The sequence below is a fragment of the Protomyces lactucae-debilis genome (genome assembly GCF_002105105.1).
Source record: "Protomyces lactucae-debilis strain 12-1054 chromosome Unknown BCR37scaffold_7, whole genome shotgun sequence".
Classification (NCBI taxonomy): Eukaryota; Fungi; Ascomycota; class Taphrinomycetes; order Taphrinales; family Protomycetaceae; genus Protomyces; species Protomyces lactucae-debilis.
The window spans coordinates 530,967-548,726 of NW_024467999.1; the positions used below are offsets into that span (position 1 = coordinate 530,967).

General features: G+C 53.1%; 7 protein-coding genes across 7 annotated transcripts; 4 read left to right on the plus strand and 3 right to left on the minus strand.

Annotated features, from left to right (window-relative positions):
- Positions 1-945: 945 nt before the first annotated feature.
- BCR37DRAFT_346190 (Extradiol ring-cleavage dioxygenase, class III enzyme, subunit B) lies at positions 946-1,863 on the plus strand (the record flags this gene model as incomplete). The annotated part of the gene is made up of 1 exon (XM_040867672.1): positions 946-1,863. The coding sequence occupies one exon, from the start codon at positions 946-948 to the stop codon at positions 1,861-1,863; it is 918 nt and encodes a 305-aa protein (XP_040726183.1).
- A 3,071-nt stretch (positions 1,864-4,934) lies between these two features.
- Positions 4,935-6,445, minus strand: BCR37DRAFT_284983 (uncharacterized protein). Its single transcript, XM_040866843.1, has one exon. The coding sequence runs from the start codon at positions 6,000-6,002 to the stop codon at positions 5,037-5,039; it is 966 nt and encodes a 321-aa protein (XP_040726184.1). The 5' UTR covers positions 6,003-6,445; the 3' UTR covers positions 4,935-5,036.
- Positions 6,446-7,162: 717 nt separating this feature from the next.
- Positions 7,163-7,780, plus strand: BCR37DRAFT_332249 (uncharacterized protein; the record flags this gene model as incomplete). The annotated part of the gene is made up of 1 exon (XM_040867057.1): positions 7,163-7,780. A coding segment is annotated over one exon (618 nt), but the record flags the coding sequence as incomplete, so codon positions are not given.
- Positions 7,781-10,234: 2,454 nt separating this feature from the next.
- BCR37DRAFT_378902 (uncharacterized protein) lies at positions 10,235-10,895 on the plus strand. The gene is made up of 3 exons (XM_040869147.1): positions 10,235-10,372; positions 10,413-10,510; positions 10,553-10,895. The coding sequence occupies exons 1-3, from the start codon at positions 10,266-10,268 to the stop codon at positions 10,822-10,824; spliced, it is 477 nt and encodes a 158-aa protein (XP_040726186.1). The 5' UTR covers positions 10,235-10,265; the 3' UTR covers positions 10,825-10,895.
- On the minus strand, positions 10,591-11,726 carry BCR37DRAFT_378904 (P-loop containing nucleoside triphosphate hydrolase protein). Its single transcript, XM_040869148.1, has one exon. It carries the CDS (start codon positions 11,624-11,626, stop codon positions 10,865-10,867), a length of 762 nt encoding a protein of 253 aa, XP_040726187.1. The 5' UTR covers positions 11,627-11,726; the 3' UTR covers positions 10,591-10,864.
- A 34-nt stretch (positions 11,727-11,760) lies between these two features.
- On the plus strand, positions 11,761-14,516 carry BCR37DRAFT_378906 (uncharacterized protein). Its single transcript, XM_040869149.1, has 2 exons — positions 11,761-11,883; positions 11,935-14,516. The coding sequence occupies exons 1-2, from the start codon at positions 11,791-11,793 to the stop codon at positions 14,419-14,421; spliced, it is 2,580 nt and encodes an 859-aa protein (XP_040726188.1). The 5' UTR covers positions 11,761-11,790; the 3' UTR covers positions 14,422-14,516.
- On the minus strand, positions 14,434-17,323 carry BCR37DRAFT_378907 (uncharacterized protein). Its single transcript, XM_040869150.1, has one exon. It carries the CDS (start codon positions 17,181-17,183, stop codon positions 14,499-14,501), a length of 2,685 nt encoding a protein of 894 aa, XP_040726189.1. The 5' UTR covers positions 17,184-17,323; the 3' UTR covers positions 14,434-14,498.
- Between the last annotated feature and the right edge of the window lie 437 nt (positions 17,324-17,760).

The following is a 17,760-nucleotide window of genomic DNA, read 5'->3' on the forward strand; positions in this document are numbered from 1 at the left end:
CTGTGTAATGATCCTGTCAAACGGATCAGACTGTACACCTGATCGTGGTAAGGGCGCCGTCATGATATCACCAGGAGTTTTTATATTGGCTGCACTGCCAAAATCGCGTTTGAATCTGCTCAGAAAACTTGGATGTTTCGCGCCTTCGAGGGCTGGCGCTCGATTCCGTGCAGTGGGTGTATCTTCATCCTGGATTGTCGGCATTGTACCATTTGTGCGCGACGTGTCCCTTGTGAGCGGACGTGCGAGCGGGTGCAGGTTTTGCGTGGATGGCAATGACGCAGGCTGGTTCGTGCCAGCCGCTTGAGTAACTGTGCTTGCCTTGTTGCCCTTTGGGTGTTCCAAGGGCGGTGCAAGAGCAGGCTCTGGGCCAGAGGCCATGATGACAGGACAGATAGGTCTGCCGTAGCTATGGAAGCAAGGACAAGCGGTATACGAGGTGTTGTGGTCTCTGTTTGTCTGTTTCGCCCAAATTTAAAAACTTCCGCAAATGACGACGAGGGAAACGGAGACTACATGGCTGCACTCCCAGGCACCGTGACTCTCCGGAAAAGCCTCAACGCAGGGCTGCTTAAGAACAATTTCACCCTATTCAGTAGGTTCAGTGTCACTGTACTTTCATCTTGCCTGATGTGCCGGCCCTGATTGAAAAAGCCCGAGATGCCGTATCAATCATGCTGAGCTGCCAAGAAGAGAACTGGTGATACTCCTTATTCATAGAGCATCGACCGCCTTTCAACACATGGAATCGACAAAAAGTCTTCGCAAGGAACCCATGGAAGTTGAAACCTTGTTTTTCAGGTCCGGCACATTTAGCCGTTATCTTGTCAGATGGCACATGCTCGGCTCCGCAGAAACCTCGATTAATCAGCCTACGGATCGATGACTTGCCAAAGACATCAAGCATATAAGAACCCAGATTCCTGTCCGGAGCTAGGTTCAATCATGTCTAGCAAGTACTCCCTAAAGAGTTTGCCAGGTCACAAGCCTGGAAACGCTATACCTGCCTTCTTCTTCGCTCATGGCTCTCCAGCTCTCATGACAGAATCAGGTGCTGCCAAGTCTGGACGCTTCACTAAAGGCTTCGAAGGCGGTCCAAACGGCCAGCAAGCCAACTTTCTCCGTCAGTTTGGGCCATTTCTGCTCGAAACGTACAAGCCCAAAGGCATCGTCGTGTTCTCAGCTCATTGGGAAGTTGATGCAAATGCACCTATTCTCATCACTGACAATACCGAGGCATGGCAGATGAGCCAGGATGCTCTGTACTATGACTACTATGGCTTCCCAGACCCAATGTATCAGCTTCGCTTCCAATCAAAGCCAGATCCTGAGCTATCACAAGAAGTCGCTGCCCTGTTATCTGCTGCCGGGATCAACAACAGCAAGGTGCAGAACAAGCGTGGCTTTGATCATGGTGTGTACATCCCCTTCAAGCTCATGTTTGGAGACAAGCTTGATGTGCCGCTCGTTGAGGTAGGCCAGTATGTGAATCCAGAAGCAAATCTCAAGCTCGGCTCGGCAATCGCATCGTTGGCAAAGGAAGGATATCTTATTCTATGTGGTGGACTGACCATTCACACATTCAAGGACTGGCAGGCTTGGGATAGAGTTACTGCTGATCCAGGTTATGATGCACTCATGAGTACTTTGGTGGATGCACATGAAGAGGAAGACCTCTTGCAACAAAAGCAGCGTTTACTCGACATCACAACACATCCATACTTTCGCAAAGCGCACCCTACAATTGAACACTTCACGCCGCTATACATCGCAGCTGGAGTTGGACAAGCTCTTGAAGGGCAGACAAAGGTGGTGAGTAACGTTTGGGGTGCACAGACTGCTGCATATGGCGTTGGCGCTTGAGAAGCCTGGCAAGTGGGGAAAAAGAATGGAGTACTATGCTTTTAGTATATGCGACCGCAGACTCTCTAGTTGAGCCTGAGCATGCAAGATTCGTGAATGACGCCATCTTGACCTCCTCAATTTCGGATGCCTTCTGGCGTCGTGCTGATCGCAGCGGCAGAAGCAGTAGCAGTCTGAGTGTGCGGTGAACCATGGGGTGATTTGCGCCAAAAAGCAAGCTTATCCCAAAGCCCTCCAATACCACGAAAGATGCCACCGAACAATGACTTGAGCATCCATGACAAAAAGTTGCCACTCGGTTTCGCACCAAGACTCCTGCTCGTACCAGGACGGTCACCCGTCACATCGGTGCCAGAGGACTGAGCACGCTTGGCCGACGAGGTGGTCCTTTCTGACTCAGCTGCGACTTTTGCTTGACCCTCTGCAGATAGCGGAAGCACTGTGTCTGGCTTATTTGCCATAGTCGACTTGCCAAAGGAGTCACTGATTTCAGCAGTAGTGAGGTCTGGCTGACGGGAGGGCGCAGCAAGACCATCTTCTGCGGCAGGTTCAGCGGTCGCTTCGATAGCTGGAGCCGGTGAGACTGTGGCCACATGCTCCGGTTTTGCGCTTGTTGAATTGGTCGAAGCAGCATGACTGGACGACAAATTGACGTGCGAGTCTTCTGCCGCTGGTTCGACACGCTCGCGATCGATTGAGGCCGAGACGGATGGATCCCTTTCAGTAGTTGTGAGCGACTGTTGCTCCTCTGCCAGTACGCTTGCAGATTTGGCGACATTGGCCTTGCCTTCTGCAGCGGCGCGATGTGCAGTATCGCCGACTTTGGTAATTTCAACAGGGACAGTCTCATTCGCATCTTGTGCAGTCTGCTGCATAGACTCCTTGTTATCACGCGCCTCGTTCGTAGCTTTGTCTGTCAGCGATTTCGCCTCTTGCGCAACTGCACTTCCGGCGCTCTCCACTTTGCGTTGAGCTGCATCTGCTGTTTGGCCGACTTGGTCAGCAGTAGCCACGGCTGTATGCTTTGCAGAATCTTGGAGAGCTGCGCCAGTCCTTGCAGCAGAGTCAATCACCTCTTCAACGGTGCCAGCAGCAGCGTCCTTGAGCTCGACTGCTTTTTCTTGCACCACAGCTCCAGCATCAGCCACAGTCTTCGAAGCGCGATCGAGTGTGTCGGCTGCCGCATCTGTAATTTCAACAGCCTTCTCCTGCACAGCATGGACGATATCCTGTGCCTTGTCTCCCGCCTTGGACGCAGCATCTGCGACCTGTTCTGGCACTGCTTGTACCTTTTCTTGCAAGAGAGTAGCTGCATGCTGAGCATTCTCTTTGCCTTCAGCAGCAGCATCCTGCACGGCGTGTCCGAACTTGTCTACTTCTTGACGTGCTTTTGCAGCGCCCTCCTGAACGTGTTGGTCAATGCGGTGAGACGTTTCTTGCACAGCAGCTCCAGCCTTTCTGCCTTGCTCCTGCGCACCGTCCTTGGCGTTAGTGATCGTTTCTGCTGCGGCATCTTTAGCTTGTGTAGCAGTGTGTTGAGCGGATGCAGCCACGTCCTTGGTCGTCTCGATTGCCGCTGATGCATACTCTTGAGCCGTCTCTTTGGCAGTCTCGGCAGCTTCACCAGCGACATTCTTGGCTTGAATAGTCTTCTCTTTGACTATATCTGTTGCTTGTGATGCTTGATCGACCACACCATCCTTTGTCGCTTGGAGAGATTCTGCCGCTTGTGAACTTTGCCCTTTGAGTGCTTCCTTCACATCTTGTGCTTTGTCTGTGGCAGTCTCAGCGACTTGGAAAGTCTCTTGCACTGCTACATCTTTGGTTTGCTTAACAGCATCCTTGACTTCAGTTGCTTTAGTCGAGGTGGTCTCTGCAGCTTGTGAGGCAGCCTCAGTGAGGGATGTGTCCGCAGCATCAGCCGTGTCAGCTGTCTTGCCGGCAGCGTGCTTGAGGTCGCGTTCAACCTCCTCTACGACTCCTGATGTCTTGTTTGATTCTTGCTGGATGATATTCGCCGCTTGCTTTGCTGACTCTAGCGCTGCTTGCTTTGCTCGCACTGCATATGAAGCAGCTGCCGCATCGACTTGCTCAGGCGAAGTACTCGATGGTCTCGAGGCAGCTTTTGAAGCAGGCACAGCAGGTACTTTGAATCCTCCCTCACCAGCGTTTTGTTGCTGTGGTACATGAGCAGGTGGTGAGGGTGTCTTTTTGAGCGCAGCAGCATACCCTTGTGCATGCGTAACAGGTTGTGTGGGTTGCTTGAATTGCGGCTTGAAGGGAACAGCGGTTGGATCGAGATTCTCATGCTCCGTCATGGGACTGCCTGCTGGACGAGAGGTGGAGCGTGGTCGTGTGTGCGTGCTGATGCTGGACCTGCTGCGTGTGTGTCGAGCGGATGACCGACTGCGCGCGTGACGACCCGGTGCTCCTTGCTGCTGCTGTTGCTGCTGCTGTACTGGAGCCTGCGGTGGGCCACCCCAGCTGCTTGCTCCAGGATTGAATACAGCCGCCGTTGGACTGAAGGACGGCGCTGAGGGGTTCAAGGAGCCTTGTCGCGAGTGCTGCCTGCCATGCGATCCAGCTGTCCCTTGTTTCCCAACAGATCGAGCAGCCGCCTCGTTCTCAGATGACTCCCCGCCTAGACCAGCGGTAGCCTCCATGATGACCTTGTGATTATGCGTGCCGTGTGCATCTGGGGTTGTTGGACGACCTGGCTGCAGTACCCACTCACCAGCCGGTGTGATGAACTTGTACTCTTGCTTCGATCCAACGGGTGCACGGATCGTATAGGTGAAGCCTGTCCCGTCTTTGCTCAACTGCATCTCTTCCGGTCGCCATCCATTCCAGCTGCCTGATGAAAAGGGGGGTGGTCAGTCTATTGTGCAGGATTGGGCTCAGGATATATTCTTACCTGCAATCTTGACGGGCCTGGTATCGTCTCCCTGTCTCGGGTAGCGAACAGTCGCAGACATCACGCCCGTCTCTTCTACTCGATACGCCCAAGCTGGAGCCTTTGTCGGGTTGTTTTCCCTTTCGTGGTGCGACTTTTTCCTTTTCGTTGCGGGACAAAAAGTTGAGGGAAAGGTCAAATAGACAGTCTAATCAGGCATCAATGAGGATATTTATACAGTGCATGCTACAGGATACATGGGAAACATGGAAAGACGACCTCACGCACGCGCAGGTTCATGCTTATTGGCAGTTTTGCTGCCAAACAACTTTTCCTTGATGGAGGCATGCCGGTGTGCATCTTCCTGTTCTTTGCTCAGTCCATTGCTGCTGCCCACGACTTGCGTCACAGGCATCGAAGCGCCATGACCCGATTCTGTAGCAGGAACAGACGTTGGAATGGGTTGTGGGTGAAGCTTATCCACGACATAGCTCTCGTTGATTTTGCGTTGATGCTCCACCATGACATCTTTATTCACAAGCGATGCGCCAACCCCGAGGATCGGACCCACGAGGGGTTCAGAATCCACGTACTCGCGAACAATGACTTTTGGCTTGATTTGCATGGGGATATAGTCGCGCGATTTGAGGACATACTGCGTGACTGCCTCTGGCAAGATTTCATGTTTCTTGCCATCGATGATGACATAGTGTTTCGCAGGAAGCACGACTTGCTCAAGGACTGGTTGGATGCGTGTTTGATGGTGGATGACGTGGTGTTCGCGCTTGAAGACCGGGATGATGGTTTCTTCGACGTGCGGCCGAATGGTTTCCTGCACAATCGGCGTCACGAGTTGTTGCTCGTAATCCGTGGTGGATTCCTTGCCGCCGAGGAATGTATCGGGGTTGAAAGGAGTGTTTGTCAAGTTGCGCTCGTCGTACGCAGGTCTCGTCGGCGTGCTTGTGTGAGTGGTCAAATGTGTTTGCTCCAGTCCACGCGCTACGCCTGCAACATCCTTGTCTTTTCCTTTCCCTGTGCCTGCCATACCCCCGGCACCCTCGACACTGTACACTGCCTCGGGTCTGTCTGACAACGGTGGCAGCTGTGGTACATCGCCTGCTGTTCTGTTGGGTGGTTTTCCCTCGAGAGACTTGCGCCTGCCGAGGGAAGAGGAGCGCCTATGCTTGCCATTGACGTCTGCCTCGTCCTTGCTGCTCCTACCCTTGAGCTTGTCGATGAGGCCCATGATGTTATGATGTGGGTGAGTGCCAGGCTCTGTTGCAGGGAGGATTTGACTTTATTTTGTTCGTGTTGCCTCCGATGACGTTGTAGGAGTACCGAGGGATGTTACGGATGTATACGGGCCCTGTCACAGGAATCTCATTCTGCTTCATTCGTCACCAGGAGGGTACGACGAATCCCTGGGTAAAGTAGAATCGTATATAGATGACATTGGATGGCCCAGCTTGCCGTCCTTTCCGGTCCACGGAATTAGGTGATCACTGACCAGTGACCACTGCCCTGGTCAGCGCTCACCCTCGTCAAGGCTGCATCATCTTGGCTTCATCTATGCTGCCCAGTGTTTCGGGCCGTTGCTGCCGGAGAATTCATGCAGCAGAATTCATGCTATGCGATGCTGGTTATGCTCATCATCTCATCATCTATAGAGTCATAGTCTCAGGATATGGCGGAATACGAGGCAGCTGGTTGCAGATGATGGAGCGTGATCTGATCTGATAGAGCGTGAGTGAGCCTGAGTGATGATCAAGCCACAACGATGACGCGTGAGGGGCAAAACGCGAAACAGCAGGCAGCGAAGGCAGCGATATAATCACATAGACGAGGTGATAGACGAGATCTAGATCTACTGATGGAGTGGTTGTCGTCATCAGCTGGATCATCTATGCACAGGCTGGAGAGAGAGCCGCCGCCAAGAGTAGCAGCAATCCAGGATGCAGCGTGATGATGAAGTGAAGCGAGTGATGGAGCCCTGGCCAGCAAATACGTAATGGGCGGCGATCCAGGGTAGACACAGTCCATAGGCCATGACATGACCAATATCAGCCATATAAAGAGGCCCCTAGTCCTCATCTGCTCGTCAGAAACATCAAAGACCTTCTATACCCATCTATCATGTCTTCCATCATCAACAAAGTAAAGGACGCCATCCACTCAGACAAGGACACCACCCACGGTGACCACACAACCTCCACTCACGGCACACACGCAGACAGGGGAGTCACCGGCACACACCCAGTCGGCACATCCAACACCACAACCTCAGGCTCAGGCTTGACTGGCTCACACCACAACACAGGCACCGGTCTGACTGGCTCACACCACACCTCAGGCTCCGGCTTGACTGGTTCTCACAACACCTCGACCACCGGTACAGGCACCCACCACACCACCCAGACACACGAGACCGTCGCACCGGCCGTCACACAGGAGCGTGTCGCCAAGCACGTCACCGAGGAAGTCAATGTCGTCGAGGACCGTGAACACCACGTCCACCACCACCAGCAGCGCATTCAGCCCGTCGCTGACCGTGTCGAGGAGGAGACCAGGCACAAGCACAACGTCTTGCCTGTTGAGACGCGTGAACGCACACAGGAAATGACTGATGGCGCTAAGCGTGCCCTTGCTGAGCAGCAAAATGCCTACAAGAACACCTCAGAAACCCTCCCTACCCAGTACAACAAGGTCCAGGGTGCAGCTGTTGGCCAGGATGTCACACACCACCACGTCCACGAGACTGTGCAACCCGTGATTCAGCGTGAGGTTCTCCAGAAGGAGCACATCCACACCACTGTCCCCATCCACGAGGTGATTCACGAGAAGCCTGTTGTGCACGAGGCCACCATTGAGCCTACCATCTCTATGGCTGAGTTCAGCAAGAAGGGTGGTCTCAAGGCCGGTGAGAGTGTTGCACGGGAAACCCGTTCAGGTGCTCCCCAGACACTCGAGGGAAGCCACCTCAGCGGCCACAATGTCCACACTGACGCCATTGGTACTGCTGGACACGGTGCTACTGGACTCGGTGCTACCGGACACAACGCTGCTGGACACAATGCCACTGGACACAGCGGTATTGGACACAATGCCACCGGACACAGTGGTATTGGACACAATGCATCTGAACACAATGCTACCGGTCACTCATCGACCACCAAGCACCTGTAAGTATCATGGAAAGTATCCTATAGTTTTACGTACTCTCTAATGAATCACTGTTGCAACAGCGCATCCTTTGTTCCCACTTGTTATACTTTGGAATTCAGCATAATACCTTGCAGCAGGCTCATAGATGACCTTGTCCAATGCCGCAAGTGTCAACCGCGCAAAATGAAACACGCCACACGCAGCTTCACCATCATACATCTTACTGGCCAGCATGGTGCGGAGTGTAGACAAGTCGCGATGCGGGTACACCATACTCGCCAGCAAATCATAGAGCGCCTCTTGCAACAAAGGTCGAAAGACACGTTGCTTTGCATCCGCGCCATCCAACCATTCTCGCACCAAAGTGCGTTGAAGCCGGCCAACGAGTGTGAGGGATTCTTTACGTTGTTGAGCACCACCCAAATCAAAAAAGCATGAGAGTGCATCCAGCATAATCACCAACAATTCCTGTATCGCACCAATGTCATGTTCAGCATACAAGTCCACGTCCGGAAATAACCTCTGGAAGATATCCACAAAGACACGATACTCCTTGACGGCACTGCGACAGACACGTGGACAGTGTTGCTGCCGTAGAAAAAGCTTCCTCAACTCCGGTCGACATTCATCCATGCGTGGCCAGAGCTGTCCAAAAATGCTCGCTACACCATTCATATGCAGTCGTGCAGCTGACAATGGTTCGCATGCACAAAAAGAGGCAATGGCGAGGAGTGCCGCTGTGAACATGCCAGTTTGCCAGACACTCGGATCCTTCACTGCGAGCTGTTTGTTGAGTTGTTGCATGGCCTTTTCAACATGCATCAAGCCTTCTGCTTGTCTCTCTGCAAATGCTCGGTGGAGTAGGTATGTGCCGAGTGCAGCATGTTTCAGGGCTGCATTCTCATCAATCATCTGCATCCCGGGACCGCGCCAGAAGCCTTCCTCGCTCTCTGTGTGTGAAAAGAATTCCATCAGCACACCACCCAGGTCAATTTGGTCAAAGGTGGTGAGATCATTGAGGAATTCCGCGTCTTGCAGACTACTGCTGCGTGAGACAGGTGAGTGTTGCGCGAGACCGGCAATGTGGTTGAAGGAAGGCAGGGGTGTTTGACTGGGCGACGGAGATGGACCTAGGGATGCAGGCGCAATGGGTCGGACGAGCCATGCGATCTGTTGCGGTTGCGGCACACCCACACTCGAGGGAGCACCGAACATGCCCATCGACAAATCAGGCAAGCCATACCCCATCGCGTTGACTGATGCGTCTGTACTCGATGATGACTGACCCGGAGTCACTGCATAGGCACTAGGCGTATACCCAGTCGTTGCAGGCGGAGGCGGCTGCATCGCCTGCAACGTTTCTGCAGCGGCCGTCTCTTCCTCCGTCATCGTTGCTGCTGTCTTTCTACGCCTTCGCGTGCGTTTAGGGGTACTTCCATCATACTCCGGGTCGTCTTCCGGATTATGCTTACAGCGGCGATGCGACGCGCGACACCTGGCGCATGCGTAGTTGGAGTGTTTATAGCTGCGCTTGAGTCTTGGTTTTGAATCGGTCGGTGAGGGGCCTTCTTGGCTCTCCGACATGGTGTTGTGCTCTTCCTCTCACACTCTCTTGCGTGTAGACAGGACTGTTTCTCTATACTTGGATGCTGTAGGCTGTAGGCTGCTCTGTACAGATATATATAAGCTGGAAAGTATACTTTGTGGGTGTAGTTGAGTTTCTTGGCGAAGCGGCAACCAACGACTCGATACCGCTACTGCTGCCAGGTACCAGCTACAGACGAGCTAGGCTACTGAATCATGCTACAGGCAAACACCTCTCTGCTCGATTCTTAAAGAAGATTAGTCTGTCGACGAGCTCCAGCTTGTGCCGATGATGCCGCTGTTTGATCGATCGAGCATGCTCCATCGTCATAGGATCGCAGGGGCAGTTTAAAAAGCAGGCCTCTGCATCCCGGTGTTTCTCTCCCTCAAGCATCCCTTCATCATGTCTTCACCTCAGCACACCGGCTCGCGAGGCCAGACAAATTCGCTCCATGTGTCTCACAGCCCGCCTGCCACTACCAACGCAAATGCTGGCGCTGGCGACCTTCACACCTCCCAGACCTCCGACACGAACCAAAAGCTGGATCGCGCAACGACAGACATTGTCGAGGAGATTGCACCTAGCGTTGTGCAAGAACACATCCAGCCGATCGTTCGAGAAGAGCAACAAACGGTCGTGGAGCGCGAACACCATGTGGTTCATGAACAGCAGCGTGTTCAGCCAGTCACGGAACATGTCGAGCTGGAGGAGAAGCATACACACAAAATTTTACCTGTGGTGGAGAAGCAGCGCACAGAAGAGATGTCTGAGCGATCGAAGCGTGCTTTGGAGGAACAAAAGCAAGCTTACACGAGCACCACCACCCAAGAACCAACGCAGTACTCCAAGATCGAGGCAGCTGCAATTGGGTAATGCGCTTTTGTATGTCTGAGCTCGGCTTACCAGCAGGTCCGACACCACGCATCACCATGTGCATGAAACCATTCAGCCTGTCATCCAGCGCGATGTTGTCCAAAAAGAGGTGATCCACACGACTGTGCCCATTCGTAAGCCTGGCTATGCATAGTTGTATCGTGCTGACAACGCAGACGAGATCATTCACGAAAAGCCCGTGGTTCATGAGGCCACGGTGGAGCCTACCATCACAATGGAGGCTTTTATGAAGAAGCACGGATCGGTCAGTGGAGGCACGGTCGTTTCCCGAGAAGAGCGTCCAGGCACCCCAGTGACAATGGAAGGAAGTCATTTTGACGGTAAGCAGCACACTAGTGCAATTGGCACAGCCGGACATCCTATCCACGGCCCTGGCAAGACACCACCCCCTCATGCACCAGGCTCGGGCTCTACCAATGCATCTTAGATTTATCGGTCACCTTTCAGTCGTATACTAGGCAAATGGTTCATACCATACTTGCTTGATCTTTGATGCAAAAAGTCTGTCTATTGCCCCCCGCGTTCTTGATGTAAGACAACCCTCGAGCAAGTACCTCTGCGCGTGCATCTGCCGTGTTGAGCGCCTGCTCTATACCCTGCGTGAATTGCAACACCTCCTTCTTCTCAACTTCTAGACGCACTGCTTTTGCCACTGAAAAGTGCTGCCATCCAATCTGCCAATTTGTGATGAAGACCGTTGCATGCACGGCTTTTGCGACATCTCGAAGCGCTTCGACAATGACTGGAAGGAGTGTTTTGGCTTGCCAAAAAAAGCTGCTGATGCTGTCTACCAGGATCAAGCGGACAGGCACGTCGCGTTGTAGTACGGCGATGGACTGTCGCAGGCTTTTGGCATTAGCGAGCATCTCTGATGCTGACTGAGGCTGGAAGACGACCAGATTTTTCAAGACCCCATCTGCAGCAAAGGGATCCACATGCTGTCGCAGGAGATGAGAGAACCGGAGTATGTCAAAGGTGCCTTCTGCATCAAAGTACACGACTCCTGTCCCACCCACTAACGCTTCAATAGCGAGCATGTACAAGAGATGCGTCTTTCCCGATCCACTGCGTCCACGCAACTCGACGATCGGAGGATGAAGCTGTCCAGGAGCCGACTCAACAAGCTCGCCCAGAGTGAGGCCTACAGTGAAGCCAGCCGAGGGCCTAAGTCGTTGCAGCAGTACTGTACATGGCTCTGCATTCCTGAGAGTAGCCTTGGCAGCGAGCATCCTTCATGGCAGAGCTAGTGCACCGTAGATCGAGTCAATTATCTGAGTCACTGAGTGCAAGTAGTAGAAGTAGAGCTGGAGCTTCCCCACCAAATTTGGGCGAGGAGGCTGACGACGACGACAATCACCGCGCACCTCCAACCAGACACCGCTCGCAGCCAAGCATGAGCCAGATCTCCGTCAAGGTCACCGCCGGAGGCACGCATCGCATCCAGCTGCCTGTTCCATTGTTCTTCCCAGGTTCTAGCCCTCTCAATGTAAGTCCCTCGCCCGGCGCATCGCTATATCCAGTACTCACACACGTACAGGTTCAGCAACAGCTCGCGCAACAACTCGCCCCAAAAGAAAAGACATTCAATTTTGACAAAGACGACTTGCAGCTGCTTGTGCGCGTCTCTGGCACCAAGATTTTTGTGCCACTCGACCTCAAAGTGCATAGCTCGCAAATCTTAAAACAGAAGCGCGCTCGACTTTTGTTGCAGCCTTCGCAGCGTGAACCAGAGTCCGCTAAAATGGAAGGCGACGCTTTGCTCAATGCTGCCGGCGATGCTGCAGAAGCACCCAAGCATGTCGCGCCTGCCACACCAGCAACGGAAGTAATTGATTTGCTTACATCTGCACCCATGCCAAGCGCCTTGGCATCCAAAGAACTTGCTGAAAAGACAACAAGCACCTATGATCCTAACGACAAGTCCCTGGAAAACATGGCGGTAGCTCTCTCCAGAAACACTGCGCAGATGGGTAAAATCGTCGCTGTTTCGGATCGTCTGGTGAATGCACATGCCGAGCATGTCTTGCAGCAAAAGGCACTGACGGACGTCGTCACTCAGCTCGTTGAGCAAACCAAACAACTCGGTGCAGTGTGCACACCTGGACATTACGGAAGGCATGGCAGAGACCACACTCACGGCCCTTATCATCGTGGCGTTCACAAGCACGTCGAGAAAGAATCTGTTCCTTTCCGACACAATGCAGTCTGCGACCACTGCAACTCTGCAATCTCTGGACTGCGATTCAAGTGCTTGGCTTGCCCGGACTTTGATATGTGTGCGCCTTGTTTCGAAGACGTTGTCAAGACTCATGGCACTCACCGCTTTGTGCGCATCTCTGACGATGTCATTCTGGCTCCTACGAAGAAGGTCGTTCAAGTCATGCACAACGGCATCATGTGCGATGGCGCACTCTGTAGAAACTCCAACAAGTTCATCGCTGGAGCACGCTACAAGTGTACGTTGTGCCCAGACTTCGACCTTTGCGGCGCTTGCGAGGCTCATCCACTCAATAAGCATGATCCTTCCCATCCGCTCATCAAGATGAAGGTGGCGTTCTCCCCAGCTCGATCCAAGGTACTCTTTGGACAGGCTCAGAAGATCTTGACGCCTCCTTCTCGACCAGTCTTTAGCAGCCCCATGCAGCACTCCTCGCCTGCCAAGTCCTCTGTGTCGCTCGCCTCATCGAACGCTTCATCTGCTACAGTCACCAGCGTTGCTGTTTCGTCTCCCGAGAGCACAGCAAAGGAAACCGATTCGCCGGCTGTCAAGCAATCTGCCGTCGGATCGACCTCTGAAAAGGCGCAAGAGACCTCTTCGCCAAAGCAGTCTCATGCAAAACTCCAAAAACCCGTCAAACCCAGCCAAGAGACGCCCGTCCAGCACTTCACAGTCATCTGCGATGGATGCGACAAGCAAGTCACTGGACATCGATACATGTGTGCATCCTGCAACGACTACGATTTGTGCAGCACTTGCTTCCTTTCAGTCAAGCACAAACCTGACCACACCTTTGTACGCTACAATCGTCTTGTCGACAACGCCAGCATGCCCGTGGTTAAGGCTAATATCTTGAAGGAGGTTGAAGCCGATATTCTAGCAGGAGTTGGCTTTGAGTGTAACGAGTGCCACGAGCCCATTGATACTGGTTTACGTGCTACCTGTGTGTCGTGCCAGAATTATGATCTGTGCTGGTCGTGCTCTGGCAAGCGGTTTGACACCGACAGGTCGGCTCACAAGAGTGGACACGACATGATCGTCACACCCGTGGTGCGCGAGGTCTTCAATGTCACGAATGGCAACCAGTCTGTCGACAAGGCCACTGACCAGGTCAAGTCCGTTGAGACGTCTAGCTCTGTTGCTGAGCATCATCCCATCCCGGCTTACCTGCCTCTAGAAGCAACATTCATGGAAGACCTGACTATCCCTGACGGCAGCACCATTTCGCCTGGCAGCACCTTGGTAAAGCAATGGTCCATGAAGAACACTGGCTCGCACGCTTGGCCAGTAGGTGTGTCGGCATGCTTCATCGGCGGTGCAGCTATGCAAGCCGTCGAAGTCGCTGGACAGTCTGCTACGCCACAGCTACGTACCACTGAAACAGTCGCTCCCGGTGGCTCAACGACAATTTCCGTCATGCTCCACGCACCAACAGAGGTGCAAGACAATGTCATCTCTTACTGGCAGCTTTGCACAGCAGATGGCAACAAGTTTGGTCCTCGCCTCTGGATGGATGTGGACGTCCAGACACCTATCGCTGATGATTGTGCCGCCCGAGTCACTACGAGCGGCAGCTCTCAATCTTTCCAATCACTCGGCTCTCGACTCGTGTTCCCGAGCGCCTCTATGGAGCTTCCCAAGGTCGACCCTCACGGAACCTTATCTTCTGATGCATCCGAGGCCAGGTCTCAGCTAGGCCACAACATTGATGATATTGAGACTCTGCCTTCTGATGACGAGATTCAGCTCAGTGACGAATCAGAATTTGAGCTGCTGGACGAGGACTCAATTGACGGCGCCGAGTAGGGATAGGTTCATGGTTCATTTTTATATCTATGTGCGAGTGCGCTGTTTTGTTTTCTAGTATCGTCCATACTAACTTATCATCCCTGCTCTACTGCCTCTAGCAAACGATTTCGATTGACTGCACACAGTGTCATCTTTGCAGACATGGTTTGATGTTGCTTCTTGTGGCGCGAACGCGCTGGACGGATACCGGACGCAGGTAGCGCCGCAGATGCACGCCCAATTGCACCCGCCTCTCCTCTCTTCTCCTCAAGCTGTAATCGCGGAACCCTCCGAACGCCGTCAAGAAAGACGAAAAGTTCCTCTCTCGCGAGACTAAACATGTCTTCTTGCCCGCGCCGTGATCTTGGGCGAGCTTCAGTGAGGCTATTGAAACCAAGTGCCGTCAGCACGTCTGCAGGCTCCATGCGTGTTCCGCGTCGTTGCTGTTGTTGAAGCTTTCGTGACAAGGCGGCTGCATGCGCTGCGTGGATATTGCCACCCCCTGTCGACAAGGACAGCTGCAAGTCCGCATCAGAAAAGACCTTTTCCAGTGTCTCCTTGAGACCTTCGATGCGGAGCCCTTTTGGCACCCGCCTCAATAGACTGACCGCATCAACAGCGATGCCCGGAGCCTCTAGCAGGCCGCGAATGAACGGAGGCTTGTCGAGCGAATAAGCCACCAGGTCCTCCCATAGATCGGGATCCGACTGCTGCGTGGCAAATGCAATGGCCTGACTCACATCCTCGAGCTTTTCAATAATCAGCTGCAAGGCACGTTTGCTATTGCCAGTCTTGCCAAGAATAAAGACCAATTCTGGGATATACTCGCGTCGTTCACATTCTTCGATGGCTCGTTCGAGGGAGTAGCCCGTTGTGTTCTTAAGCAATTCCATCAATCGTTCGCGATCGTATTCAGCATACAGCTTGACTTGTAAATCGGTAAAGTCGCTCGCAAGACTGGCGTCGTAAGCCAGCACGGCGCGAAAATAGCAATACAGCAGAGCAGGCCTCGTCTGCAATTGCGCCACAACCTTGTGCATCGGAATGGAGTGTGTATGCTGAACAAGCATATCGATGGCTTGACTGTTGGCAAGCTTTCCTGCCTTGACATCAGAATCGGCGGCGGGAGCATCAATCGTAACAAGTTGCAGTACGTCTTCTTGAATTGCGTCGAATAAGTGATATTGACGGATAATGTCAAAGCTCTCAGACTTACCAAGAGCAAGAAAGTATGGCAACGCTTCCCTTGGTCTGTCGGTCTTGAGATACAATTCTGCCATACATTCGGTCAAGATAGTATTACCTCTCTCCGACAAGGCGTAAACAATTGTGCTGAGTATGTCCTCGGTATTGTAGATCTCCGGAGGCCAGCGCTTGATGGTGTCAAGCAGCATTTCCGGATTGGACTTCACGTAATGCCCGAGAGCCATTTCGTACACTGTAGAGCTGAGTATGGGGTTTGCCACTGGAATGAAGGGCGTCAGAGTCTCGAGCTGGTCATGCTCAGCAAAGAGGAATACCTGCTTCTCCCATGCGTCAGCATCTTCGAGGAGAACACGAGGCGCCAAACTAGCCGCACGCTCAAAGTTCTTGTCTTGCAGCAAGTGGTCCATGTACTGTGATCCAATCATGGCAAAGGAGAGCTCCGTTGGCGGACTCGGCAGTCCCGCACACGCTGCGAGAGCATCTTCAAACTTGCTGTTCTCGACTAGCCAGCGAACGTGATCTTCCGCGTCTCGCTCCCTCGCTGTGATGATATCTTCAGGGCTGGAGACAATGAATGACTTCTCAGTTGGGTGTGCCACCAAAGCGTAATCATTCGGTAGGAGCTTCTCATAGCCCTTCAACCCCAATGCATCATCTGATACTTCCTCAAACGAATCGTTGATGATGCGGAGTTCCGGCCGTTGAGCATTGCCACGGCGCATATCTTCAGCCTCTCCCAGATCTGCAAGGTATGCCAAAACTAGCAGATTGTTTTGCATCATGGCAAGGCCAGAGACGATACAGTCCAACTTCATATTGACAGTAGTCTCAAGGCTCAGGACCTTGTTGACACCCTCATGAATCACAACTTTGGTGATGTGGGTGTACCAGCCGATGATCAGCGTTTCCGAGTCTTGCCAAAGCAGACGACATCGGAAGAGATCCGCTCGCGGACTATCCGGACGGCGACGAACGAGACCTACCATGCGCATGTTGAGCGTATCGTAGACGCGCACGCCAGCATCATTAGCCCAAGCAGCCAGACGACCGTGCCATGCAGACTCCAGTATGGGCCCTTCATTCCCTTCCAGCACAGTCTCCTTGTTGCCTAGCCAACCACGTTCACTGAGTGTCGGCTTTCCAGCAAGACCGCCAGACAAGATGCGACCCTTCGCATTCTGATTGTATTCTGGGTCCACCGCCACTGTCTGTACAGGTCTCTTGAAGTCATACAGTATGCTTTCTTTCTTCACCAAGCTGTAGACAACAACACGCCCATCGATGCCGCCACTCGCCACTGTCGTTCCTTCGCGGTCGATGGACACTGATGCGATCGCGGCCGAGTGGGCGCGATATTGCTTGACGAGCGTGCCGCGTATGTCGAAGATGTACACAATACCGTTGTGCGAACCGATGACGAAAAGCGTTTTGCAGATAGCAAGGGCACTGACTGTGTCGCGCCCTGTCACGGTGGCCAAACTACCATCAAGGAAGCGCGAGTATTTCAGGATGGGTTCATCTTCTTCAATTGATCCGCCGTCGATTGAATGCAGATCCTGATTTGGTTCGCTCATATCCGGAATCTATGCTCTACCGAATGTCTGAGTAGAGTCATTCTATAGGTCGCCAGCCGATCGTGGACGAGTCATATCGCGGAGAGTTCACGCCAGTCGGGTGTCCTGGTCGTGGTCGCCTTGAAGCCTTTTCAGATGGCGACATTCAATCTTCGTGCACAGCGCAATGAATCAGGAGCATCGAACGCAAAACCATCATCCAACTGGACCGTCTCTTTGCCCGCCCGCTCCGAGTCCGCCAGCTCCAGTGTTTGGTAAACACCGCTAACAGACAGATGTGAAACATGACGTCGGCTCCAAGGTCCGGTTTGAAACTTTGAGAAGCTCAGCTGCCTTCGACTATGTATTTGAGAAGCAAGCGCCTGCAGAGGAGTGAACACTAGATACACTATGAAGACCAGTAGTTCATTGGGTGGACTTTTGATGCTACTCCTGTCGCTCCCTGTTCTATCAGCTCCAGTAGCTGATCCTCAACCAGCACCTCCAGCGCCTGCTGGTGGCGGATTCCTCGATAAGATTATCGGCATGCTCCCAGCATCTGTTGTGCAAGGTGTGGCTGATCTCGGTGAGCTTTCGA

Excerpts from the sequence above, each read along its gene's own strand:
- BCR37DRAFT_378904 (XM_040869148.1), bottom strand. The coding sequence starts at position 11,626 with ATGCTCGCTGCCAAGGCTACTCTCAGGAATGCAGAGCCATGTACAGTA.
- BCR37DRAFT_284983 (XM_040866843.1), bottom strand. The coding sequence starts at position 6,002 with ATGGGCCTCATCGACAAGCTCAAGGGTAGGAGCAGCAAGGACGAGGCA.
- BCR37DRAFT_378907 (XM_040869150.1), bottom strand. The coding sequence starts at position 17,183 with ATGAGCGAACCAAATCAGGATCTGCATTCAATCGACGGCGGATCAATT.
- BCR37DRAFT_378906 (XM_040869149.1), top strand. The coding sequence starts at position 11,791 with ATGAGCCAGATCTCCGTCAAGGTCACCGCCGGAGGCACGCATCGCATC. Across the intron at positions 11,884-11,934 it reads CAGGTTCTAGCCCTCTCAAT|GTTCAGCAACAGCTCGCGCA; the intron begins GTAAGTCCCTCG and ends ACACACGTACAG.
- BCR37DRAFT_378902 (XM_040869147.1), top strand. The coding sequence starts at position 10,266 with ATGTCTGAGCGATCGAAGCGTGCTTTGGAGGAACAAAAGCAAGCTTAC. Across the intron at positions 10,373-10,412 it reads ATCGAGGCAGCTGCAATTGG|GTCCGACACCACGCATCACC; the intron begins GTAATGCGCTTT and ends GCTTACCAGCAG. Across the intron at positions 10,511-10,552 it reads CCACACGACTGTGCCCATTC|ACGAGATCATTCACGAAAAG; the intron begins GTAAGCCTGGCT and ends CTGACAACGCAG.